The 27,772-nt window shown below is 46.4% G+C and overlaps 3 protein-coding genes across 5 annotated transcripts in view; all 3 read right to left on the reverse strand.

Moving 5' to 3' along the window:
• The window catches only part of dera (deoxyribose-phosphate aldolase (putative)), a 65,589-nt gene extending 62,204 nt beyond the window's left edge, over positions 1-3,385 (reverse strand). The window contains exons 1-3 of the mRNA XM_079263512.1: positions 3,259-3,385; positions 2,160-2,257; positions 1,911-2,058 (exon numbers count right to left, since the gene is read on the reverse strand). Of these exons, the coding sequence (XP_079119638.1) occupies positions 1,911-2,058; positions 2,160-2,257; positions 3,259-3,289 (277 nt within the window). The 5' untranslated portion in view covers positions 3,290-3,385. The remainder of the gene's footprint in view (positions 1-1,910; positions 2,059-2,159; positions 2,258-3,258) is intronic.
• A 1,717-nt stretch (positions 3,386-5,102) lies between these two features.
• Positions 5,103-15,031, reverse strand: msrb3 (methionine sulfoxide reductase B3). Of its 3 annotated transcripts, XM_079263594.1 has the most exons (8): positions 14,894-15,031; positions 13,308-13,422; positions 9,122-9,230; positions 8,971-9,048; positions 8,788-8,816; positions 8,169-8,266; positions 7,321-7,531; positions 5,103-6,410 (listed from the first exon to the last, which is right to left on the reverse strand). In XM_079263594.1, the coding sequence occupies exons 2-7, from the start codon at positions 13,408-13,410 to the stop codon at positions 7,361-7,363; spliced, it is 588 nt and encodes a 195-aa protein (XP_079119720.1). In that variant the 5' UTR covers positions 13,411-13,422; positions 14,894-15,031; the 3' UTR covers positions 5,103-6,410; positions 7,321-7,360. The 3 variants fall into 3 exon arrangements, with proteins under 3 accessions (XP_079119720.1, XP_079119721.1, XP_079119719.1); XM_079263595.1 differs by lacking the exon at positions 13,308-13,422 and adding an exon at positions 12,710-12,839 and having other exon boundaries at positions 5,103-7,531; XM_079263593.1 differs by having other exon boundaries at positions 5,103-7,531.
• A 1,476-nt stretch (positions 15,032-16,507) lies between these two features.
• Positions 16,508-25,778, reverse strand: lemd3 (LEM domain containing 3; the record flags this gene model as incomplete). Its single annotated transcript, XM_079263586.1, has 13 exons — positions 16,508-18,067; positions 19,164-19,242; positions 19,321-19,426; positions 19,518-19,599; positions 19,806-19,984; positions 21,674-21,776; positions 21,863-21,964; positions 22,246-22,391; positions 22,561-22,640; positions 23,050-23,126; positions 23,402-23,471; positions 23,610-23,650; positions 24,530-25,778. The coding sequence occupies 13 exons, from the start codon at positions 25,776-25,778 to the stop codon at positions 17,901-17,903; spliced, it is 2,481 nt and encodes an 826-aa protein (XP_079119712.1). The 3' UTR covers positions 16,508-17,900.
• Between the last annotated feature and the right edge of the window lie 1,994 nt (positions 25,779-27,772).

Genomic DNA, 27,772 nt, shown 5'->3' on the forward strand with positions numbered 1-27,772 from the left:
TTTACTGGGACGGAACGTTTACTGGGACAGAGGGTTTACTGTGATGAGTGTTTACTGGGACAGAACATTTACTGGGACAGAGCGTTTACTGGGACGAGCGTTCACTGGGACAGAGGGTTTACTGGGACAGAGGGTTTACTGGGATGGAACGTTTACTGGGACGGAATATTTACTGGGATGGAACCTTTACTGGGACAGAGGGTTTACTGGGACAGATGGTTTACTGGGACAGAGGGTTTACCGGGACAGAGGGTTTACTGGGACGGAATGTTTACTGGGACAGAGGGTTTACTGGGACAAGCGTTTACTGGGACGGAATGTTTACTGGGACAGAGGGTTGACTGGGACGGAATGTTTACTGGGACAGAGGGTTTACTGGGACGAGTGTTTACTGGGAGAGATGGTTTACTGGGACAGAGGGTTTACTGGGACAGAGGGTTTACTGGGACGAGTGTTTAATAGGACAGAGGGTTTACTGGGACGGAACATTTACTGGGACAGAGGGTTTACTGGAATGGAACGTTTACTGGGACGGAATGTTTACTGGGACAGAGGGTTTACTGGGTCGAGTGTTTACTGGGACAGAGGGTTTACTGGGATGAGTGTTTACTGGGACGGAACATTTACTGGGACAGAGGGTTTACTGGGACGGAACGTTTACTGGGACAGAGGGATTACTGGGACAAGCGTTTACTGGGACGGAACATTTACTGGGACAGAGGGTTTACTGGGACAGAGGGTTTACTGGGATGGAACGTTTACTGGGACGGAATGTTTACTGGGACAGAGGGTTTACTGGGACGAGTGTTTACTGGGACAGAGGGTTTACTGGGACGGAACGTTTACTGGGACAGAGGCATTACTGGGACGAGCGTTTACTGGGACGGAACGTTTACTGGGACAGAGGGTTTACTGGGATGGAAATTTACTGGGACGGAATGTTTACTGGGACAGATGGTTTACTCGGACAGAGGGTTTACTAGGACGGAATGTTTACTGGGACAGAGGGTCTCCTGGGAGGGAATGTTTACTGGGACAGAGGGTTTACTGGGACGAGTGTTTACTGGGACAGATGGTTTACTGGGACAGAGGGTTCACTGGGACGGAATGTTTACTGGGACAGAGGGTTTACTGGGACGAGCGTTTACTGGGACAGAACATTTACTGGGACAGAGGGTTTACTGGCACGAGTGTTTACTGGGACGGAACGTTTACTGGGACAGAGGGTTTACTGGGATGGAACGTTTACTGGGACGGAATGTTCACTGGGACAGAGGGTTTACTGGGACGAGTGTTTACTGGGACAGATGGTTTACTGGAACAGAGGGTTTACTGGGACAAGCGTTTACTGGGACGGAACATTTACTGGGACAGAGGGTTTACTGGGACGGAACGTTTACTGGGACAGAGGGTTTACTGGGATGAGTGTTTACTGGGACGGAACATTTACTGGGACAGAGGGTTCACTGGGACGAGCGTTTACTGGGATGAGTGTTTACTGGGACGGAACATTTACTGGGACAGAGGGTTCACTGGGACGAGCGTTTACTGGGACGGAACGTTTACTGTGACGGAACATTTACTGGGACAGAGGATGTACTGGGACGAGTGTTTACTGGGAGGTGTGATGCACCTGTTCATGACTTCATGTCACATGAATGAATATTTGTTTAAATGTCACTATTTTTGTCCAGAGAATTCAGGTTTGTTTTGAATTTTTTCTGAAAGGACAGTTTGTTTGACGGGAATATCCCAATCAATAACTTTTACGAGTTAAAGTGTCAGAACGGATGACAACATGGGGTTAGGCTTAGGGTTAGTGAAGGGGGGAGGAAAGACGGCGGTCATGGTGGTGAGGTCAGATCAGTCAGAAAAGTGGTCGGACCGTAGAAGCAGCAGTGGGAGCAGACCTTTGTCCTGCATGCTCATCTTCTTCAGCAGGTCGTATCGAACCGGCTGAATGGCCTTCAGGCAGAGGCGGTGGACGTTGGAGGGCGTGTCGTCTCCAGCCAGCGTGGTCAGGTCGATGCACGTGACAGCCTTCAGCAGCCATGCTGTCTGAAAACAAACGGGATTTAACAGGTTCACCAGCCGCTACACCACCGTGGCAGCAGGACCTACAGGAGGACTACATATATGTAGACCGGGGGGATCCTCACCTGCCACTGTTTCTTTGGGATCTTCTGTCCTTGAATCTTCTGAGCTCTCTTCAGAACGGCCTGGGTGTTCACCTTCACTCTGGAGATCAGCTCCAAGTCTGGAGAGACAGGGAGGTTCAAACAGGAGAGAATGCTGGACCAGAGATCTAAAACCTGCAGGATGCTGGTCCTGGTGGACCAGAGATCTAAAACCTGCAGGATGGTGGTCCTGGTGGACCAGAGATCTAAGGCCTGCAGGATGGTGGTCCTGGTGGACCAGAGACAGAGATCCTGATCTAAAACCTGCAGGATGCTGGTCCTGGTGGACCAGAGACAGAGATCCTGATCTAAAACCTGCAGGATGCTGGTCCTGGTGGACCAGAGATCTAAAACTTGCAGGATGGTGGTCCTGGTGGACCAGAGATAGAGATCCTGATCTAAAACCTGCAGGATGGTGGTCCTGGTGGACCAGAGATCTAAAACCTGCTGGATGGTGGCCATAGTGGACCAGAGACAGAGATCCTGATCTAAAACCTGCAGGATGGTGGTCCTGGTGGACCAGAGACAGAGATCCCGATCTAAAACCTGCAGGATGGTGGTCCTGGTGGAACAGAGATCTAAAACCTGCTGGATGGTGGTCCTGGTGGACCAGAAATAGAGATCCTGATCTAAAATCTGCAGGATGGTGGTCCTGGTGGACCAGAGACGGAGATCCTGATCTAAAACCTGCAGGGTGGTGGTCCTGGTGGACCAGAGACTGGTTCCACACCAGCAGGGTTAACTGGTCTGCTGACTGGGGGGGATGGACTGTCAGGAGGGATCTGTCTGCACGTGACGCTCCAGGAAACATCACGCTGACAGCTGTTTTCTCTGCAGATGTTCCAGCTGGCACGTGAACGCACCTCCGGTCACTGACCGCTGTAACTTATTAAAGTCCCGGATGTTAAAGATTCACTAACTAAACTAACTAAACTAAACTCAGCTGTAACTCTGAACGACCAGGCGTAAACCTGACCTCGGAAGGAAAGTTAGGAGATATTATGACGTCTCTGTGGAATAAACCCGCTCCACGCGCTACAGAGGACGTCAGAGACGGCATGCCCCACGCAGACCCACTCACCGAGGGGCGTTCCCGGGTTTCGGGCCGACATGGTTCCGGACGGGAAAGAAGTTCCGATGGAAACAGCACGACTGATCCGCAGGATGAAGATGAAGAGGAGGAGGAGGAGGAGGTGACGAGACTGACTTCCTGTCTGTCACATGACGTCAACGCGTAAACACGCCCCTTTGGAAAGACCAGCGAGGGAAATGAACCAGTAATGTAGAACCAGTAAAGCAGAAATGATGCCAGAACCATAGACATATAGTTTCTGTCTTTCGTCTGTCCTCTCTGGTCCAGCAGTACAAACTCTACAATTCAAACAACAATACAAAATAAATATAGAAATAAAATAAAAATTCAGAAAGTCAAGGGGATCATTATATCTATAAAGCTTCCCTTGGCAGAGAAAATTTGCTCAGCCGAACACAGCATCCAGACCATCATTCTGCTTGCCTAAATGCTGGACAAGACCAAAAAAAAAAAAAGAAAAAAAGAACCATATACTTAGACGCCGCATCATCGCGCCGCCATCTTGGATGGGTCTCCATGCGCCTCCAATCCATTTATCTGTAATGTGTAGGTCCAACCACAGCAATAACTTCACCAATTTATACCTTATTTTTCTCACAGCTTGGCAGAGATATTGTCATGATACAGTTGACTTTGACTTTGTTTTATTTACATTTATTATATATAGAGATACAGTTGTACACAGTCTGAAAATAAGGTATTGTATCAAAACTGAAATTCAAAAGTCACACAGAAAACCACTTGGAGAGCGCAAATCCCCGCCAAGACCTTTAAAAAGTTCCTGGATCCAAACAGTGATCCAGATCACCACCAACATTAAACCAGTTCTTCCTTTTCACATTTCCAACAAGTCCTGAAAATTTCATAAAAATCCGTCCAGAACTTTTAAAGTTATCTTGAACACAAACAGACAAACAGATAAAGCTGGTAAAAACATAACCTCCATGGCAGAGGTAATTATGCTAGCATGTAAAATTCTTTTTGTGAAGCATCAATATCATATTTTTTCATAAACACCATTTATCATTTGCATTTAGCAGATTATTCACTGAGTTAACATTGTTTATAAACCAGTTATGTAGCAAAGTGTTTTGTTTGTGTGTAATATGTAATTGTGTGCCTTGTTTCACAGAAAACAGTCATGTGGGGAAACTGCGTTGGTTCTGCAGCAAGACCCGAAAGCAGAGACCCATCCAATATGGCGGCGACGTTGGTTCACTCTCCAGTGCTCAATGAGGCGTCTACGTATCTATGATGTCTATGGCCAGAAAATCTGGAGTGAAGAAACCAAAGCAGGAAACTTTTACTGGTAAAAGTTCAGAAGTTCTACTGGTTTGCTGGAGATGGGATAATAAACTGGTGGAAGGAAGACTTTCCTCACGTCACATCGATCCTTCCTCACGTCACATCCATCTATTCATCTTTTCTTTTCTTTTTTTTCTTTTTTTTAAAGGAACTGTTGGAGGAATCTGAATTCTCCCCTTGGGATGAATAAGGTATCTATCTATCTATCTATCTATCTATCTATCCATCCATCCAACTATATATCTATCCATCCATCCATCTATCTATCTATCCATCTATCTATGCTGTAAAACTCTGGCAGATAAAAGTTCTTCAGCTTGACTCGAGTCTGAGATGAAAATATGTGAAACATTCAGTTTTAACTTTGTACAACTAGAGATGAAACTTTAGCAGCCAGGTGAGGCAGGTACACCTGGACAGACATTTGGCTCCACATTGACACGATGGCCTCAGATTAACGGCGTTACGCCACGTTGGTATGAAATGATAAAGTTTGGCTCTGTTTCTATGAAAAGACACAAGTCTCAGATTTTTTCCAGATACTTTTATTCACTCATAAATCTGCACTCAGAACAGAGACGTGAAACACTACAAGGTGACGGAAAGTGGGCAGAACAGCCGCTCCTGCTGCATCTCTACTGTCAGGAACATCTGCATAAACGTCTTCACTCAATCCGCTTCACACGCTAAATATGATCCAATCATGTCAAACTGGTTTGGTGCAAGCGAAGGTGTATTTAACACAATCTAGTTTAGTAAAACAGCAAAGCTGGACTAATTTAGTTTCTGATCCGGGAATATCTACAACAGACTGCTGGAAAATCCTGGAAAAGCTGGAAAAATGCAGGACGAACGATGTGAAAACGAAGGTCTGACCTTCTACAACATATCAGGCACTTGATGCTGAAGTCCGTCCCCCAGGAAGGTGGAGACACCTCAACATTCCCAGGGAGAACAACATGGGAATCAGGATTTAATTAAACTTTTCTGATGATTCAAAGTTTCCTGACGGGAACAAACTTTGTTCAATGATTCTTTTCTACTGACTCAGATCTCAGATTCCACTTTAGCTTAGCCTGAGGCCAAAGCAGGATTTATACCTGCACAATGTCCAAAAGGTCGGTTACGGTGTGTGTATGGTCGGTTACGGTGTGTGTATGGTTGGTTACAGTGTGTGTATGGTTGGTTACAGTGTGTGTATGGTTGGCTACGGCGTTTGCATGGTTGGTTATCGTGTGTGGTTGGCTACAGCGTCTGTATGCAATCGGTTAAGGCATCTGCCTGTGATTGGTTGAAGTGTCTGTGTATGGTCGGTTACGGAGGCTTTATATGCATCTCTTCCAGACCTGACATGCATCAAAGTCCCTTGTGATTTGTCGGTTTGTAATCTGTGTTGCAGATGGAGCTTCATCACTGAGGAGAAACTGCAACATGACACCGTAACCAACTTCACCCAGTCCAGCCTTACGATTCAAACTTCAACCTCTACAGAGATGAACCCTGTGGTCTGGAGATGGGATCCTCACTGGATCTGGAAGGAAACCAGTCAAGCTGGACTGGGATGTTGCAGGTTGGTTGCAGGTTGTATGAGCTACAGAGGGCAGAAACCAGTCTGAAACCTTTATGAACAGGGAGCGTTTGGAGACATGGACAGATGAAGACACGTAATTGTCCAACTTTCCAGCATTTGACTCGTTTGAAACAACAGAAGAAGACTGGAGTGGTCACCATAGACTGTATATAGAAAGATGGGTGGAATCTCCATGACGTCACCCGTAGGTTTCTGAAGAGCTGAATTGAAGCTCGGTGGGCGGTTCCTACCATCACCATGTTGCCTGGAAAAAACAAAAATGGGCAAAAAAGTGGAGCTGAGAGGGGGGCTGTGAGCGTTGGGTGGATGATTGACATCTAGCAATCTCCGAGCTGCCTGTAGCTAAAAGCTGACCGATCTAACCCGAAGCGAAGCATTGTTAACCGGCTGAATTCCGTGGTTGTTCTACGTTCTTACTTGAAGCGGGAAATTGGGTAGCTGTCAATCAAAAAGACATGCCCCTAAATATGCCGAATTTTGAGATTAAATTACTTTTAAATGGAGGGGTTATAAAAAAAATTCACTCCCCCCACAGTTATCATGAAGATAAACCTGACCTATTAAACCTAAAATGGATTTTTGAACCAGGCTGTAAACATGTTTATTTCTGCTGTAAACATGTTTATTTCTGCTGTGAAGTTGGTCTTTTTAACATGGGAGTCTATGGGGATTTGCTCTGTTTTGCAGCCCCTAGTGGATGAAGGGGGAACTGCAGCTTTATGCACCTCTGCAAAGGCTTCACTTTTAACGGCCAGAGGGTTACTGCTTGGTGGTCACACAGCTGGACCATCAGAAAACTGTGGATCTAAAACACCTTCAAGAGCATAAAGACTCCAACAGGTTACCAACCAAACCTGCTGATGTTCATGTCAGACATCTGCAGATGTTCCAGATGGACAGAAGGAAACTGGATTGTGATGAGGATGATGAAATGGGAATCCTGGATTTTACTCTGATTCTAACCAAACAAACGAATCTTTGGGACTTTCTATTGTGACGATTTAAAATGTCTCCCGGTAGTCTGGATTACTTTGATCTGGATTACATCCTGCTTCTATCCAGTCTTACTGTCTGAAGGCGCCGTTCTGGGGCGAGTCATGTTTCTATTGGCGGCTACCCCTCTGAACACAAATCAAGAACACAGAAATCCTCACTAAACGTTCCTTTTCCATCTGTCAGGTCCTCCCTCATTCCTCAGAGCTCTGTCTTCCCGCTGTTCCCTGACCCGCCAGAGGCTCCAGCCTCGGCTTCAGAGGCCGGGGTGGAGGCTGGAGGCTGAAAAGCCAGTGAAACAGAGTTTATGCAGTAGCGCTTCCCGGTGGGTTTCGGACCATCATCAAACAGGTGTCCAAGGTGGGCTCCACACTGAAACACATCAGAAAAGATTTACTGGACTTCAGCTGCATCCTGATCCAGATCCTGATCCTGATTGTGAACCTGATCCTAAACCTGAACCTAAACCTGATCCTGAACCTAAACCAAAACATGAACATAAACATAAACCTGAACCTAATTATGAATCTAAACGTAAACCTGAACTTAAACCTGATCCCGATACTTAAGCTGATCCTGTACCTAAACCTGAACCTAAACCTGGACTCAAAACATAAACCTGAACCTGATCATGAACCTAAACCTGATCCTGATGCTGAACCTGAACCTAAACCTGAACCTATACCTAAACCTAACCTGATTATAAACCTGAACCTGAACTTGATCCTAAACCTAAACCTGATCCTGATGCTGAACCTGAACCTAAACCTGAACCTATACCTAAACCTAACCTGATTATAAACCTGAACCTGAACTTGATCCTAAACCTAAACCTGATCCTGATCCTAAACCTGATCCTGATCCTAAACCTAAACCTAAATCTAAACCTGATCCTGAACCTAAACCTGATCCTGAACCTCAGCTAGCTCCACCAGCACTGACACAACGTTATCTTCTGAACATCACAACAGAGCTGCAGAACTCCTCATCCTCAGTCTTCATCGCTCACCTGACTGCAGGTCGTCTCGATCCTGTGCATCCCATACGAAAAATCATCCGACAGGGAGACGGACTCCTCCTTCAGGACATCAAAGAAAGATGGCCAACCTGGACACACCACAAAAACACACTTATCTCTTCTGTTCACATAATGAGAGTCTGCAGTGGTCTCATTATGGGCTGCAGAGGGGTGTCGCACAAAGTGAGACATCGAGCGAAAGATTATGAAAGAGAAACTAAAAACACAGTGATGATAGAACATTTCTTCTAAATAAAATATTTTTTGTACTTTTACCTGGTTTACTTTTATTTTAAAGTCAAGCAGGTTTATTCTTGGTTTGTCCTTAAAAGGAAACTTCAGTGATTTATCTCTAGAAGTTCCTATGCTACATGTTAGCATCGCTGCTATGCTACATGTTAGCATTACTGCTATGCTACATGTTAGCATCGCTGCTATGCTACATGTTAGCATTACTGCTATGCTACATGTTAGCATTGTTACATGTGAGTTCTGCTGTTTCACCATGTGTGCATCTACTGCTGTCGCCTGCACATTGATGGGGGGGGGGGGGGGGGGGGGGGCAGTTTGTCGAGAAGCGGTTAAAGCAGCGGAGAAGGTCTCAACTCACCTGATCCTGAGTCGAATTTAGAACTGGAGCTGGAAACAAACAAAAACAGGAGTGATAAAATGATATTGCCATGGAAACATCTGACTTTATTTGCTCTCCAGTGTTCTTCTGGGATGTGATGAAAATGTCGAAGCATCTCCAGGTTTTCATCCGCGAGGATGACCAGAGTTACCTGGTTTTTACCTGAAGAGGACGGCCCCACAGACCACGCAGTGGTAGGTCCCCTCGTCTTTGTGATACGTCCACTCTCCGGTGAAGGCACTGTGGAACAGACAGGGTTGGTGAACCTGTGATGCCAGCAGCTATGACAGACGAACCCTAGAACTCCCCCTACCTCTCGGTTCCTCTCTCCTGGGTAATCTGGAACTGCATCGGCGTGAGACGCTTCTTCAGCTCCTCCTGGGAAAAGCTCACTGGCCATGACTTCACAGTCCTACGTGCTCCTGGTGGGGGGTGCACATACTGTTAACTGCAGCTCCTCTGGTGGGTGGCACCAACACATTTCCACAAACACACCAGTGATTTCTGAATAAGCAGCAGAAGAGATGTGCAACTAAGTGACTGTGGGACAAGGCGTGGACTGAGCTCATGCACAGTGCAGAAAGCCGGACACGTCTCCACCTCAACCCTCAGCACATGGCTAAAGCTGGAAGGTCCACAGGGACAACTGGATATGCCAACATGTTGGACTTAAAGGGGTTTAACTCATTCTCCATGCCTGAGGAACTGTTAGCGAAGCAGTTTCAGGAGGATGTGTGTGTGCTTAGGCTTCCATGTGTGTTTATTCCACCCAATCCCCAACCACAGAGAGGCCGCCTGAACCGTCAGGCTGACTGAGCGACAAGCATCTAAACAGAGATGGAGAAGCAGAATTTTACGCTGGTCATCTGAACTTTTCCTTCACGGCAGTAATGAATCGTTCGACAGGGACCACAAGTGAGCCGATGGGGACACAACTGGTCCGCCTCAGGACTCCAGGTCAAGAGACGGACGTCTGCATGGAGATCTGAGTCACAGCTCAGATTTATCTTCCACCAACTTTCTGACGTTATACAGGATAGATGATGGTTTCACTGGGCCGCTGTCACACCAGTCGACCTCACACCACCTGAACTCTCACCACATTTGGTGACCTTCAGGACGCAGATACGGGTCCCTCTCACTCAGGACAAAGAGTCTCGTCCCAACCTCTACCTGCTTATTAAACAGCTCATTTGGATACTGTGGCTCTTAATTTTACTTGATTTATTGGATGTTTTTATTGTGACAAACTGCATGAGGGGGCGTGAGTTATGTAGACATGTTTAGACATGTTTGTAATGTTTTGATGGTGTCTGCATCACCATCTCCTTTGCAAATGAAGTTTCTAACAGACAAATAAAGTGAATTTGATTTGATCTCAGAGACAAGTCAGCAGCATCTACGCTGGTCAGCTGGGACCTTTATGGTCTGCATGTGACCTTCCTGCTGGACAGTCTGGAAGGAAGCAGCCAGTGGAAGAAGTCTAGAGGTTTCTCAGTAGAAATGGAGGTGTTGTTTACTAGAAATAAAGCTGCTAGCTAACCTAACCTTCTGGTTAATGTCCAGTTTAATCCACAAATAAATCGTTCAAGTTGTCCCCAAAATGAGACAAGAGACAAGACCTGGACATTATGAAAACCAGACAGTATGTGATAACAGAGTCTCCAAGTCTGAGAAGCGAAGCCAATAGAGACATATTTCTAATGAGCTGTCCCAGGCGGTGACACCTCCGTTTATGGTTTATTTAAATGCTTTGTTTCCAAAACATTTCTCCTTAATGGAAACATCATGAAAAACAACCTCAGAGCTGTAATTTGGTTTTGCCACCACAAATTGGACAACCCTCTGAAGTTTGGATAATCTTTAACCAAGAAAATGATGGAATCATATGGAAAAGGAAAGAAATTCTTCCTTGTGTGTTGATCACGCTGACCGTCCTGTCTTCATTCTGATTCACAGAAGTGCTGTTTGATCGAAGCTAAAGAGGAAACGTATGGCCATCACAGCGATCGTCACAACAGACTTTACCCTAGAAGACGGACCAAGACGCAACATCATGGCAGCAACGTCCGCTTTCCACCCAAAACAATGCTTGTTTTATCAACTCATTATGAGGAATGCAAGTTTTTACCTTTCGTGCTAATGACAAGGTGAACATAATTATTTTTCACCCCGGGAAAAACACACAGCTGGATTCATGCTTATTTCCAGAAGCCATGACGCTAGCAAAATAAATTGTGCTTTCCTGGCTAAATAAATAACATCATAATTCATATAAATAATATATTCTTAACCTGACCAATGCTCACTGCTTAGTGATGCCTCAAAGTTTGTACCCAGTAGAATTTACTATATGTGTCGCAAACATCAGATTTTCACATGTATGCTGAGACATATGTGGAGAGGACCTGGTCGACTAAATTATAATAATCATTATGGTTAAATATGTGTTTCTTATGCAACACTCGTCATATTTCCAGAAGCAACAGGAACAAAAAAACTAATGTAAGAAAACAACGAGTCTCCTGATGTAAATATCTTTACAAAGTGAAATAGTGGGACGACGTTCACGTGGGTGGACACCTGCTTGGACGTGACTTTTGGGGGAATGTGTCAACAGACAAGCTTCTCATTTTCATTTAGAGGTTTATGTCAACAAAGTGTTTGGCTTCCAGATCAAATTCTGCTTCATGTGTGAGTTCAGCATCTTTCTCAATGCGGTGTTTAGAGGCACCGAGACACTGAAGACACTGAACCCTAAGTTGCCTCCAATGTGCTATCAGGGTATATATGTGCATCACTTTGGATAAAAGCATCTGCTAAATGACTGTAGAATAGAATAGAATAGAATCCAGCTTCAACATTGACTCAGGCAGCCATTTTCTTCCATCTCTCCTTAGCAGCCGCAGCCTTCCAAGAATTCCTCTTAGTATTCCTCAGACGATGCTATCAGAAACTTTTCCTCCAATGGGGTGAGATCAAGGCCGGGTTATCCAATGGGAGTTATGGGGCCATGTGGGGCCAACGTAGGGCAAACACCAGCAGTTTGAACATGAAACTAAAAGTACATAAAAGCCAGATAGTTTCACCACAGTATCCAGTGTATTGCTACTGGTACCACCGGCTGAGAGATGTTAGAAATGCTTTTACAGCGTATCATTCACAATTTTCACAATGTTGCAGTGGGGAAGGGGGCCCATGGAACACTCTGGGCCCAGGGGTCTGTGCACTTTTAATCCGGCCCTGGGTGAGATAAGTTGCCATGGTAACACCAGGTATTAGAGCTCACTGGTAATGAGTTTTTATAGTGGATGGACACAACTCAAAGTGGCTCTTCTGGAACCAGAAACTCAGACTAAGTTAACCAGGAGCACACTTTTAGACTGAAGGTTAGTTTCTGGAACCGGCCTCTGGAGCTTGGCTTAAGGTCACCTGAACAAGACGCCATTCTTCCATCTCGACGGCATCAACATGAGACATCTTGAGGTTGTTTGGCTTTTATTACCTTCTGCTTCAACTTCAAATCAACAAAGTATGAAAAGAAACTTGTTGAGCAGAGACTACTGGCTGACATTAAATGTCTGAAGTGAATTTTTATGTCTTTTCATGCAGCGGTTGCTGATTTCTTCACCGAACCGCCGCTGTTCTCTTGTGGCTGCAGCTCAGTGCTGCATCTGCTACAAACTGTTGCTGTCTGAGAAAAACATGTCTGCTCTGGAAACTTCAGGTCAAATAACCAACCTGTTCACATAAAGTTTGGTCTTTGGTCTCTGAGTGGACGGAACAAAGCGGATAAATGGATTAAAGGTCAGAGCGCTCTGGACAGGAGGAACATGCCACGCCACAGCAGTCATGTGTTTTAGAGGCAGAGCACAGCAGGCACACAGCAGCATCAGTGGACCTGAGGGGAGGCTGCAGGACCTCACAGACACAGGCTGACTCTTGGTTATTAGATGCAGCAGATTGAAGCCCGACATGGCTGCTCCACCAGACCCAAACAGCCCTCAGCAGGCCCACAGACAAGGACTGGGCTGGATAAAGGGGTGGGGAGGAAAAGAAGAGGAGAAAACAACATACAACAACACAGGTCAAGATCAGGAACAGTATAACAGACACAATGTGGACATAAAGACCACCATGACGGCTCGGGGTCCTGCTCTCCATGCAGCTCAGTAGGTTACTGGTTAAAGCAAGAAAAACACGCAGTTGGTCAGCACCCTGCCGGCTCGTTGGCAGGACCTATCAGAACCGCCGGCCTGTGTCCAGTTCGCCCTGAATCTGCCTCCCTGCTTTCAGGTTTATTGTCTCAGAAAAACTTTCTGTGTTCGACCCAAGGACCGCCATCCCTGTGTGTGTGTGTGTGTGTGTGTGTGTGTGTGTGTGTGTGTGTAGGTGTGATTTAAAGGACAAAATGAGGTTATACTGAGAATATTTCATGCTTTTATAACTTTTATGGTTCAATATGAGGAGAACACTTTAACACTAACATGTTACTCTACCTAGAAGCGCAGCAGGGAGTGCATGGTGGTAAACTGAGCTCCTGCCTTGCCCAAGGGCATGATGCAGGGCCAAGAAGAACCCACGTCTAAGGAGGGCAGCCATGAAACCGCAGCACTATAGAGAGAGGAAGAGAGCATAATGGTGGATTATTCTATAATCCCTAAAATATGAAAGGACTTTAAATTCACCTCCTTTCCCTCCCTTCCATCGGCTTCGCACGGAAATTCACTACAGAGCGTCTACGATCGTCTATTAGTCTGTTTTCAGTCGCTACAAATCAAATTCTCATCATGATGTGCAGCATCTGTGTCGTGCTAGCATGCTGTGCTGACATGTCGATATGGAGCAACGCCTCAGGAATGTTTCCCACACCTTGTTGAATCTATGAGAAGAAGAATTAATGCAGTTCTGGAGGAAGAGGGGGTCCAACCTGGTGCTAGAAGGCGGATCTGCTTATCAGTCGTGAAAGAATGAGAAATGTTTCTGGTGTCAGTATAAGTCTCATTACATCTCTAACCAATAACAGGTCTGAGTCATACGGACGTCTTACGTCGCAGTCTGATGAAGATACCTAGAATCAGACTAGTTTTTACTCTACAGTGGCTGAAATGACATTTTTAAACGGAACAGGAAGATGGGTCCTAAGCTGCTGATCTGTGGGTCTGGACCTGCCAACCATGGCCTCAACCTGGAGCAACACGTCAGTTGATGCCAGGAGGAGCTCTGCAAGGACATTTTAATCCCTCAAATCCTCCTCAGACAGCAGGTTCCTGACCTGTTGAGTGAAGCAGCTATCTGTGACTGGGAGAAGAGATCAGGCTGGCAGGTCAGGTGGTTTCATCCTCCTAGAATTTACATTTTAAAGAGTAGTGTACAGATTCATTCTAAGAAATTACAAACTCCAACTTCTCCAAAAGCAAATTACATAACTGCCCTCCTTTTATTTAAAGTCTAATAACCAAAAGCTTCCTAAAACTCCAAATCAACGCTAAACTTTTAATTCTATTAATGAAAGAAGCCTTTGTGTACTACATGTATGTTCTGTTTGTTTAGGGGTTTTTTTCCGTTTATGTTTACATACTATTTTTTATTCTGGAGACCAATGTTGTACAGTAGCACACATGTACAGAAATATCATCATTCAGTTTGAAAACCTTAAAGTAAAAGGAGAAAAACGAGCAGAGAGCAGCTTCAGTCCTCTGGAGAAGTCTCCACGGACAACATGGCGGCGCCGCTGACGTAACACCCCTCCAACCAATCAGGTGTTTGTTTTTATATTTTATAACTTTCTACGGCAGCTGCCTCCCGATGTTCCCAAAGTAATAACTTAATCTGCTGGTATTCGGATTTCTCTTTTTATTTTATTTCAGTGGCGTCAGAAGTTGTCAGAAGGGGATAATCTGTGGTTGTCCTCCATGACGCAGCGCCACAACAAACCAGGAGCTGACATGTTACTCTCTGTTCTCTCTGCATTAAACCTCCATGAAAACTGCATGTTTACGACCCGCCAAACTGTAATAAAGTCAGTTCTGGAAACCCAGCTGTAAAACAACCCAACAGCACCAAGGTTAGCGGGTTTACCTACCGGAAAGGAGCAGGAACACCAGCACCGACTTCACCCAGAAACAACCCCGCTGCGGCGGTGCTCCTCCTCTGGTTGACCCGGCAGACATGCGGTGGAAGTCGGGCAGAGAGGAGCTCGCTGCGGTAGCCTAGCCTGGTGCTCGCCAGCAGGGAGGGAGGCTGGGGGTGGGATGGCAGCAAACATCTCCTGTTATGGTCAGAAACTTAAACCCTGGTCTGAACACATTTTAAATAATCTTTTAGGAGGTGAAGAATATTAATAAATAGCAGTTTAATGAAAGCGCCACAATTTAGCGGGAATTTGTCACATAGTTAGAAGACTTAGATTAAAATGGATGCAAAAAAAAAGTAATATTAAAGAGAACATTATTTTAATTAACATAATCTTTCAGAACTTTTGGCTTTGCAGCATAATGATTATGTCCAGGTTCACACTATGTAACTGTAAATAAATAAATACAAATACAATAACTTATAAATGTCATAAAGCCGGATTTTATTCCCAGTAAAAGGTAAACAACATATCAAATAATAAAACTAAGATATTTTAGTGAAATATGAGCTGAGTGTGAGGCAACACATTGCAGGATTATCTGTAAACATCTGGGAAGTGAGGAGAGCAGCTGCTGGAGTTTCAGGAGAGGAACGTTGTGCTGTTCTGGTCTGATGCAGGATTCCAGCTGCTCTACTGGACCTTGTTGCTGGATTTCTGCTTCCATGATGCTCCAGATGTTTTGTACTGGTGAAACTGGACTGACAGCAGACCAGTTCTCCTGTTCCACCATCAGGATGTGGTCCAGCATGGTGGAACCTGCAAGGTCTTCCCTGAAAGAGACGTTGTCTGGATGGGAGCAGATGTTTCAGCATTGATGGAGCTTCCCAGATGTGGAAGCTGCCCACGCCATCGGCACTAATGCAACCCCATCCCATCAGAGATGCAGGCTGATAACAAGCTGGATGCTCCCTCTCCTCTTTAGTCTGCAGGACACGCCGTCCATGCTGTCCACAAACTATTCCACATCTTCATCCAGGTTTCCACTCAGAACATTTTAAATGAGCTTTGGTCCACAGAAGATGACATTCCTCCTGATACTCTGACTCTTTTGATATTAACATGGTAGATGGTGGAATCCTCAAAAATAATCCTTTTCATTCAGGAACACTTTTCTGACATTTTAAACCCTGTTTTTCTGATTGGTGAAGAGACTCTTCCTCTCTGAAATGCTCCTCTCATATATCACATGACTGACCTGTTGCCAGGCAACCTGATAAGTTGTCAAAAGCTCCTCCAGGTTTCTGATTTGTTCCAGTTGCTGCACTTTTCCAGCCTTTTGTTGCTCCTGTTCCAGCTGTTTACAGATGTGTTGCTGCATCACATTCAGCTCGTTTCCATCAAATCATAAAAGGTCTGCTTCATCATTACTCCATCTTGTAATATTTACATTTTCCACACCACTGTGTGTGCAATTAGGGTTGCAATTTTATCCTGACTTCATGTCTAAATGTTAAAACTATTTTGGTCAAAAAGAAAACTGCTTGTAGTTCTATCAAAACAAATATTAAACACTTTTTTTCTCCAGAAAAGCACAGAAACACAAGATAGAAACTAATTTGCCTTTAATTGCAGCCGCATTAAAAATGACATCAGGACTCGTGTTTGTTTTAAAATGTGATATTGCAGCTCAGAAAACAAGAGCTGCACACATCAGTACATCAACATACAGATTTACATCAGATGCTTTTCCAAAGCAAATCGCAGGCATTCAGCTGGAAACTTCCACAACGTTTTCAGCTCTAAACTCTCCGCTTTCACCAAACTGTTCATTTTATTTTATTTTACACATCCTGTTCTCACAAAGCAAATGTAAGGTTGATCACTGATGGAAAAAAGTTGTAAAACACATATAACAGTGACATTAAAATAATACATCACCCTTGTTTAAGTAAAAAAAAAAAAAAAAAAAAAAAAAAGGAAAAATAAATAGAACTTTTGGTTTAATGTTGAAGGAACTGCTACAAAATACCAACTCTGAAAATATCAAACTAAAACTACATCCAGGTTTTCCTCTTATCTACTACATTCTCCAGTAACAGTGCCTGTTAAAACAAAGAAAATGCACAAATTTAAGGCACAGTCGGGTCATTGGCTGCACGCCGCCACTGCAGCTGTTCAACACGGGAAACGTGCAGATTTTATTTTACACTGCAAAAACAAAGTTAGAACTGGAGTTCACTGCATCAAAAGAAAATCTGCAGACGGCTCCCTGTTCTCGTAATAAACAAGCGTAGTGTGGGAACTTAGTGTTACAAACAAGTTAGAGCGCGCTAGTGCCAGAACCTGCCGTCGTCATGACAACAAACATTTGTTTGGCAGACGTGGGAGGAGCCCAGACTGTGACCCAGCTGATGTTTGCTCCTCAGATCTGGAGACGATATAAAGAATCTGTTAACAAACAGCAGAAAAAACCCGAGTTCAAACAGGTAAATTATTAATTTAGTAAAGATAATATGAATTATTATAACTTGGCAATAATATATTCTGGGAAAAGTTTCAGGTGGGGAAACGTTTCGCCACAACGATGCAGCTGAATCGTCGCCGACGCTCGGTCTTCTGCTGCGTTCAGGTGAAAGCAGGAAAAATGTTGGGATTCAAGTTTGTGCTTCAGAAATCACAGAAATCCCATCTTTCCATTTTCCACCAACCATGAGATTAAAAGCTCTGCGGAAAGCTTACATACAGACCGTTACTGGATATACGCAGCGTTCCCAGCTGGGAATGAGTCCGACTGGAAGGGCAGGGAAGGATCGAGTCTATGCACACGTCTTAAATACTCCAGATAAACTCTGGACAACCAACACGGCACCACTGAACAGCTTCTCTGCAAATCAGCTGAAAAGAAACAAAAACTAAACGAAAAGCTGAAGTCTTCCCATCAGAAACAGTCTGGGGTCCGGTGGCGCTGCGGGGGAGGCGCAGCACAACGCCATGTTTACAGCAGGCGCTCCTCTCATGAAAAGCCAGAAGAATTGGCAGAGACGTGATGATGCTGGCAGGGGAAGGAGGGGCTGTTAGGGTGGAGGCTGGAGGGCTTCAGCGGGGTGCTGCAGCTCTGGGCCTGAGGGAAGCGCTGGTGGTACCGGTCCAGTCGCAGATACTTCACTGTCACCAGCTTCCCTGTAAAACACAGGAAGACCCGTCACAAGCACTGATGACGAGAAAGGCAGCTCAAACAGCCTTAACAGAAACACACACAGGAACAGGTAAACCTCTGTAACCATGGCAACTAAAACAGAAAAAGTAATGCAGCTGAGCTAAATATTCAGAAGAAACGGTTCTGAGACTTCTAGTGTTACATTTGGGAATTGAAGAGCTCCACACCACGTTTCCTCTGCCACTGAAACAGTAATCTGATTACTAACTGTAAAAGTATCCCATGTGGGTCCTGGCCGTAGACTTCTGTCTACTACGGATCTTAAAGTGCGGGACGTTATCAATCTGACTGCAACAATGCATCTACACCAGTTTTATCAGAAATCTGTATTTATTTTAGGCCCCTATAACCCACCGTGTTTTATAAAATATACAACATAAAGTGCTAACAGCTATCAGCTAACGTCGATCAGCTAATGGCTAACAGCTAATGGCTTTCAGCTAACGGCTATCAGCTAATGGCTATCAGCTAACGCCGATCAGCTAATGGCTAACAGCTAACGGCTAACATCTAACGTCGATCAGCTAATGGCTCACAGCTAACGGCTATCAGCTAAGTGCTAACAGCTAGCGGCTAACCGCTAATAGCAATGCTATAAAAGGCATTATTCCAGACTTCACTACAGTCAACAGAATTAATGTGATTTAGTTGTTCACTGAAATCCATTTAAACGAGACAAAAGTTGCTTTTTTTGGGGCAAATATCCGATAAATCAAGATTTATTGATTGCAAAGCCCCTGATTATTTAGATGTTTTTGATTGATTCCCACCCTTATTAAATACATACCACCATAATAAAATGAATACACATGAATTAAACTAGGGACACGCTCTACACCCTGTAAGACGTAACTTTAGATGAAGATGTCACATCAGACATGAGTGAACTCAGCTTGCACTTCATCTCCTGCTTTCTACCTTAAATTCACAAATTAAACCAGATTCTGTTTTTTCCAGTCAGATTTTCTTGATTTTACTGTTTTTAGTTTGTGACTCTGAATCCTGCTGATGAAGCAGTAAAACTTGAACCCCTGCTGAGCTGTACGTGAGTGCATTTACCATCAAACCAGGAGCCGTGAAGAGCTTTGAAGGCTTTCCCTGAGTGCTCCGCTGAGAGACACTTGACATACACACAACCCTGTGGAGACAGCAGAGGCACGGTGACACAGAGGCATTCAGAACCGAGCTGGCAGCTCGCTCAGAGGCAACAGCATACCTCCCGGGAGTTCTTGTCAACGGCGACGTGGACGATGCCGTCGTTGTCGCTGCACTTCTCCAGGATGGCTTCTTGGATGGCTAAATCCCAGTTCTCCCCGACCTCCCTGGAAGCACGCAGTTCACAGCAGAAACATAAAAACACATGCAGTTTCACACCTCCTGGCGGCGCGTCAGACGTGCAGAAGAAGAACTCACATGACCGGGTCGAACATGTTTCTGATCTTCAGACATGGAGTGAGGCTGTTGGGTGGAGAATTCCTCCGATCCAGAGGGAACGCTGGAAGAAGATCCAGAAATGTTCATGCAGAAACATTCATGACACATTCATGTTGTAGCTTTCAGAGCATCTCCTGCTGAAGCAGGTCACATGACCTCTGGAATAATCCGACAACCATCCGGTTTCATCCGGATGAACCAGTGGTCACATGACCGCCAGCGCATGATAGAAACTGGGAGCAGAACCGTGAGACTGGGCCGCCGAACCTTTTCCCTGCCAGACTTTGGATGGCATGGAGCTGCTCTTATCACCGCTGAGAGACGGCTGGATCCACCTCCACACCAGGAAGTCGGCTCCGCCCATCCTCTGGGTCTCCGTCCGGATCCTGGACTCGTTGGCCGACAGGAAGCCGACCGCCCGCTCCCACACCTTCCTCATCTTCCTCCTGCAAAACATCCAGACAGACGCAGCTTACAGACAGGCGGACAGAACCGAGCCTGGACCGACACCAGCCCTCAGACAGAACTGGTCCTGGACCAGACTGCTGAGGGTGGCTGGAGGAGCGGACTGGTGCAGCAGCCTGCGTATGAACATCGTTTTGGCTGTACAGCACACTCCGATCCATTTCCTCTTTGTAACAGTGTATCGCCGGCGTTTGCGGTCCTCCTGCCATCAGCAGCTCGGCGTTTGGTCCAAACTACAGGACGGAAACACCAGAAACCTAAAGGCCAGAGGCTGAAACACGCAACCCGTTAAACCTCCAGGTTCTGTCCACAGCAGCTCGCCGAGCATGAAGTTGCTGCACAGACGTGTTCCCCACGTTTACCTTCACAAGTCACATGATCTCAGCTCACACTAGGGCTGCTCGATGATGACAAAAATCATAATCACGATTATTTTGACTGAAATTGAGATCTCGATTATCCAGTATTTCTAAACAACGCTGCGCGTCGTGGTGTTCTAGACTCCGTGTCGTACATTATAACCGTCTAATGGACGGTTCTGAGTTGTTTAATCTGCTTTTACAGCTTCTATAGGAACTATTTTACGTTGGTCTGGATGTACGTTTTATACCAAACAACCGCTGTCAGGCTGCAGCGCGTTTCTCTCATTCACCTGTTAAAAGACGGCTGATCTGAACCAGCTGGTTAACGCGTTGCTATGGTAACGCCCCGTAACGGAGGGATATTACCGTGTTTAACTGGCCGAACTATGTATAGGAAAATAATGCAGCCAGTTGTCACTGACAATGGTATAAACTATGTTTAGGTGAACTTCCACAACCTACTGCAGTTATTCTACATGGACCTGCAGCCGGAGCCGACTGAGACTGGCCGCCTGGGAGTGCTTTAGGACGGGAGAGGCTCCCGCTGCTCCTTCCTTACAGTAACTGCAGAACAATATGTGCCTTCAAGTCAGTCGCCAAAACACCAGAAACGTCTCTAATAACTCCAGTAAAAGCTGCTAGATTTGTCACTTTTAACAAAAAAGTCTCCAGATTTAGTGAGAAAGTCGCCAAGTTGGCAACAGTGTCTGAATGAAAGCAAAGCGGCTGTGGGAGGAGTTTACAGCACAGCGCTGCAACGCCAGAGACGCTCGATTAGCAGCTGAAGACAGCAGGAGAGGAAACTGCAGAGAGAACAATAATCACACCCTTTTATCTTTATCATCGATGAAAACTCAGATCGTAATTGAGATTAAAACCCGATTCATCGTCCAGACCTATCAGAAAGCCGCCAGTTTTCTACAAGACACTCCAACCAGCAGGAAGAAACAGATGGTGAAGCATGGTGGTGGCAGCATGGTAATGTGTGAATGTTTCCATCAGCTGGTCAGAACTGGGACTGGACTTGTTTTACTACCTTTCCACTCTGTGAGAAACAAACTACTGTATTTCTCTCTAAGTTCTGGCTCTGTAAGGATTATTAGAACAAAGTTCAACAGGAAAGAAAAGCCTCAAACATTCATCTGATGTCTGAGAAACGGGGAAAGAAAGCCATAAATACCTCTAGACGTTTAAACTAAAGACTAGAACTGGAAATGATTCTGCCTGTTTGGTTGTTTTCTGTGTTTATGTGGACCTGGACCTGGTCTAGCCCGCACCGGCAGGTCCAGACAGAGCGGCAGCACTCACCGGTCCTGAGGCTGCACCAGGGAATCTCTGACATGAGGGATGGGCAGGTAGGGCTGCAGGTCCTGGTTCTCCTGGCAAGCCTCGCCGTGGGTCCTCATAACATCTGAACAATGCACATTGTTTAGTGTCACAGCTCTCCCAGTTTACTGCTACTGGGAAGGAAACGTGCACGTGTGTGGCGCTCCTTACCAATGATCCTCTCCACCATGTCGTACATCTGCCTGGTCTCCTCCTCCTCCCTCCTCCAGCGGTACTTCACGTAGCAAACCACACTCCACACCAAGCCCGCCGCTGCACAGGAAGCAGAAGCACCGGTTCAAGACCAGTTAACCTGGATCCCAGACGCCTTTTCCCGCTCTTCTGATTGGCTGTTGCACTACCAGTGAAGCAACGAGCTTCCAGTCGAGATGCCGAGCCGCTCAGCGGATGCCAAACATTTATACTGACGTACTGGACCAGAATGGAGACGTTGGGGCTGAACAGGGGAACTACAGTCTCCATCTGAAGCTCGGCGTTTAGGTCGGCGTTGGGGGGAGAAAAGAAACCGTCTTTACTTCCTGTGTTCTACTCACCCACGGCAACGAGGAGGACTTTGCTCATGACTGTGAGGAAGGCTCGTCTGAACCGGCACATGAAGGGCATCCGAGGATGAGAGGACTCCAGCCGGGAGACGTCCGACACGTCGGTGACCGGATCATCGGCTACCGGCCCCGTCAGCCTGAGAACAGGAGAACAGGAGGGTGGGCTTCCAGCTGGACCTGAGACCTGCAGGAATGTGGGTTCTTCCATCGGCTCGTCGCAGCACCGGTCTGCGTCTGCAGCCACTCAGTCTGACGTTAACGCCGTAAATAAACTTTCCTCTGGTGTACCGCAGCTTAGCCGGTTACCTGATTCCCACATCCTGGTCCGTCCGGATGATCCACTCCAGGGAAGTATGAAGGAAGTCTTTAAACTCCGGATTCTGGGCCTGAAACAGACACAAGGTGAGCTGAGCTTTCTCCCGTCAGCTGTCTGCCCCACCCACCCACCCACCCACACCCACACCCACACACACACACACACACACACACACACACACCTCTGTTCTGGTTGTGTGAACCACATGCACTTTGTGTCTGGTCCGCCTGAAACGGGCCGAGACCTGAGTTAGTTGGTGGAACGAGTCTTTACTCTGAATCAGAACCGTTTGTTTACACTACCCCCAAACGAAGCGGATTCTCCGAGCAAACCGACTCGGGTTGGAACGCGCCGCAGCGAGAAACACGTCCTCGTTCCAACAACGCAGCAGTCAGACGGAGGCAACGCCGTTGGAGCGGAACACAAAGTGACAGGCAGAGCTTAACGTAGCAGGAAAACATGTTGGTGTGAAACCGTACCAGTAAATATGATGAGGCCTCGTCTATGGACAGACTCCTGTTGGGATGCCGCTGCTGGTCTCCACAGTCATACTGGCCTGAAACCATTAAACAAGGTTTAAACCGGACTCACACCAGTCACACACACTGGAAGTAAAACCAACAATCACTTTGGATTTAATTACAGGGTCATGATACGGATATTATACTGCCGAACATGTACGTGTGTGTAGATATAATTAACTATTAGAATAAATGTTAAAGAGTTTAAATAATACAGGGAGTGAAAAGTGAGTCACTGCAGGCGGGGCGTGTCCTGCAGGCGGGGCGTGTCCTGCAGGCGGGGCGTGTCCTGCAGGCGGCGAGGACCTACCTGCGACGACGGCTAGGTGGTCGTGGAGACAGAGCAGCAGCTTCAGGATGGCATCTTTCTCCGCTGCGTCCTGCAGAATAAACCATGGAAACAAGTAAACCTGCATGTTTTCACAGCCTTTCAGAAAGAAACTTTTTCCAGACAGAACATCAGCGTCGCCTGATCAGTCGCAGCATCTCTGACTCAGCCTGAAGGTGTTTGTACTCACATATGTGGAGTCGAAGTCGCTGCCAAACGGGTGGCTCTTAACTGCGAGGAAGAGAGACAGAGCATGCTCAGTAAACCAGTGTTTTCTTCCCATTCAGACACCAGACCAAACCCTGAAACCACACCCACTCAGGACTGAACATGAGGAAGGACAGGTCCAGTACATTATCTACTGCTGTTACTGGTCCAGAACTGCATAGAGGACCCCCACATGTTCCAGCTCCAGACGTTCAGCAGCCCCGAGCTGTCCCTACGTTTCCCCAGTACTGGAACTCCGCAGGCCAAACTGGGACGGACACATTCCCCATTCTGGTCAGTGAGATCAAACTCTGGTCCACAAGTTGTTTCCCTGCTTCAATACACCTGACTGAACCTAACGGGTCGCTGTGCGATCCATTTGACAGGTCAGATGCATCGGAGCAGGGAAACAACAAAACCCTACAGGTCAGCGACCGGAGTTCTACACCAGTGCTGAAGCTGGTCTACGGAGGTTTTCCAGCATCTCCATCCCGTCCAGGAGGTTTATAATCCAGACACAACATGTTTGTCCAGACATGTGATGAGAACCCAGATCCTTCTACCTACCAGGACCCGGTTCTGACCCGCAGAGAGAAAGATGTCAAACCAAGCAGTAGAGCATTTAAACGGGTCATGCTGGATGTTTCCCAGGCGGAGGTCCAGTTTGTGTGGAGACGTTAACACAGCCCAACCAGCTAGATAAGATACTGGAGCTGGTTAGTAAACTAAAAACAATCTGTGGTTAATAACAGCTTTAAGTCCTGCAGGATTGTCGCTCAACACCAGTTGGACCAGAACCAGAACAACATGATAAAGTGTATGGGGCTCTTCCACAGTCTGCTGCTGTGGGGGAAACTGGATCCTGCCTGGACCTAAAGGGACTAGTTTCTGGAGGAAACCTACCGACACCATCCACAGGCCCGGAGCCCCTCATCCGGAGGTAGACCAGGCCGAGGAGCAGGAAGAAGAGGCAGGCGGCCGTGAGCAGGAACATGGACAGGTAGTGGGCGCTGAAGCTCCCGGAGGAGGCCAGCTCTTCCCTTTTAAACTGTAGCAGAAGCTCATCCTCCGGGACGGACAGCTTCTTCTTCCCCAGCTGGCTGTAGGAGTGGTTGGGAGCGGGGGTGTGGTTGGAGTGGTTGTCCCTGCAGCCCGGACCCGGGGGTCCCGGGGGGCTGCTGTAGCCGGAGAACCGCGGCCTCAGACCCGCGCTCCACGTCTTGGTGTCATTACTCCTCAGGGCTCCGTCTTCGCCTTCTAAGTGGTGGTTTTTATCAGAGTTCCCTGCTTGGTTTTCCAGGAGGGACACGTGGAAGGACTTCCTGGGAACCGTGTGGCTCCGGAGGTCCATCTTCCCCGGCTTCGCCTCCTCGTCCTCCTCATCCCTTCCCACCATTCCCCCAGTCCCGTGCGGATTCACCGCACTGTTCCTCCCTCCGGGGTATACTCCCTTCTGGTCTCCGACCGGGTGGCTCCGCCGGACTTCCAGCCTCCTCCGCTCCGGGTCTCGGGCCCCGGTGCCCCCCGCTTCCTCCTCCTCAGAGTCGGAGAACTCCCCGGCCAGCTGGCTGCTGTTCAGCCGGGACGCACCGCGACCATTGACGGACCGCGGGTTCCCTGCCTCTTCCTCGTCCCCGCCGCAGCGCCTGGATCTCCCGGCAACCCCCCAGCTCAGAGAGCCACTCCTCCGTCCGTCTGGACCCGGGGACGAGCTGCTGTTCGGAACCCGGCCCCCGGCCAGCGGTGTCCCCGGTTTACCCTGCGGGAAACCAGCGCTCCGGTCCGGCCTTTCGCCGGGGTCCCGGTCCGGCCTTCCGCTGGGGTCCAGGCCCTTCCTCTTCAGCGGAGCTTCAGCGTCAGACTCGTCAGAGCTGAAGCCGAGGACGGAGCACTTCCGGCCCGGTCTCCTGCTCGCGCTGGGGCGCGTGACGTCATGTCTGACTGGCCCTGATGACGCCATGCTACCAGTTGTACTGGTTCCGCTGCAGCGGGTCTTACTGAGTCTGGATCCTCGTTGTTGCTGCTCCTCCCGGAGTTTCTTCAGCTTCTTCAGATAGACCGGACGGGTGTTCTCGGTGACCGGGCCCGGAGAGACGCCGAAGCGTTTTAACTGGGAAAACAGCTCCTCGTCTGTTAACTGCACTGACGCCATCTTGGAGAAAAAAAAAAAATTAATGTTCTTCTTCTACGTCCGTTTTTATGGTGGCTGACGCTGTGAGAAATAGCACGGTCGCCCCCTGCGATGGTGGAGTGAAACAGCACTTCACCTGCCCATAGGGCATTCACATTATTGAGTTCCTGTTCTTTCTATCTTATTAATGTAAGTGCCCATGGGGCATTCACATTATTGAGCTCCTTTTCGGCCATTTTTATTATTATTCCGACAAACTTTGGTGCATTACTCCCTATGCGCCGTTCAGGTCGATTCAATAATTCAGATCTTAAACTGTGCAGCTCCTTTAGAACGTGTGCTACGACTTTTGTAATTTCAGATCTTTGTAGTTTTTTAGATTTTTAGCATTTTGTAAAAATAAATTCAGCCAAGTGATTGGACGAGAGTCCTTCAAACCAAATTCGGATTGGACGTTGAAAAAATTCAGCTCGACAATTGGTCGGTTTTTGCATAATGAGCTGAAAACTGCTTCAACAGGGGTTCGGAGCTCTGCAACAGTTTGCAGTGTCTGATTCATCAAGCTCCCGGTCTCCTTCGTCTTTCTAAATGTTTGGAACTCTGCTCCTCCTACACCTTTTGTCTCAGTTTAGCCATTCAAGTATAAAACTGTTCTATTAGTTTTGGTCTCTCTAATATTCAAACTTTTCAAGTTATTCAGGTTTTTGTCAAATTTACAAATTCTTTCCTGTGATTGGACAAAACGGAAGTCAGCTCAGTGATTGGTCTTATTTGTGCACAGGTACGCATATACACATGGTCAAGGCACAGGTTCAAATGCAGCATTTAACTAGCAGTGTTGTCATTTGGAGGCTGTTGCTTGTGTGATTGCATGGAGTGTTGTAAACTGCTCCATGTGAACTATTGGTGTAAGCTGCACACTTCAAGGAGCAAAGGAATTTATTTGATAATGTCACAGTTCAATTTTAAGGTTTAGTTCCCACAATGCTGCTTGCAACATTTCAACACTTTGATTAAATTTAGATCACATTAAACAAAGTTGTTTGTATTGAACAATAAAGTCTTTTAGATCTTCACTGGAGTTTAATTATCTTTTTGCAATCCCACTAACACACCGCTGGAAGTGGGAAAAAAAAGCATTTCCATCCTATTGGAAAAAATCTGAACACTTTTGCCAAGGTGCCAACAAGAGCACTGGTGGCATAATGGGTAGGAGTGCTTCAATACTGAAGTTCATGGGTTCAATCCTGGTGTGACACATTGAGAAACTGTAAGTTATGTTTTTCCAAAATTCTTACACTTGTGCAATGTCATTTCAATCATTCAGCATTGTTCAATAAATGGCAATTCACAGTTACTATAATTTCAATAATAGCTGTTTCTTGTTATTAATATTATTATATAATATTCTGCCTAATTTTGCCGTTTGAAACGCTATTCCTACACCTATTATCTCACTTCACCATTCAAGTATCAAACATTTCAGGCCATTCGGGAGATATGTGCTGTGATTTTTGGTCTTTGGAACATGTAAACTTTTTAAGTTATTCAAGTTTTTGTCAATATTTTCAAATCGGTTCCTGTGATTGGACAAAACGGAAATCAGCTCAGTGATTGGTCCATTTTCTGCAACAAAACACAGGTACGCATTGGTATACAAGGCAAGGGTTCAAATCTAGCAACAAACATTGTCCACCATGATACTATGCCAGTTTGGCCCACAGAGTGCTGTGAACTCATCTGATCAAAGAGCTTTGGCTGCGGCTGCAATCTGTACAGTTAAAGTGGGGGCTGTCTGCACAAATAAGATATACCCTGTGCATTGTCTGTCCTCAAAAGTTGTGCAGTTAATACGAAGGGTTAGTTCAAGGTAAAAAAAAAAAACAAAAAACTGTGCAGAAATGACAGTAAAATATTGCAGTTTTGTTGTTAAAATGCTTCAAATGAAACAACATTGCTCAAGTTGAACAATAGTCTTTAACTGATGATAACAAGCGGTTCTAAATGGTTTTATG

This window comes from Telmatherina bonti (assembly GCF_933228915.1).
Source record: "Telmatherina bonti genome assembly, chromosome: 23".
Taxonomy (NCBI): domain Eukaryota; kingdom Metazoa; phylum Chordata; class Actinopteri; order Atheriniformes; family Telmatherinidae; genus Telmatherina; species Telmatherina bonti.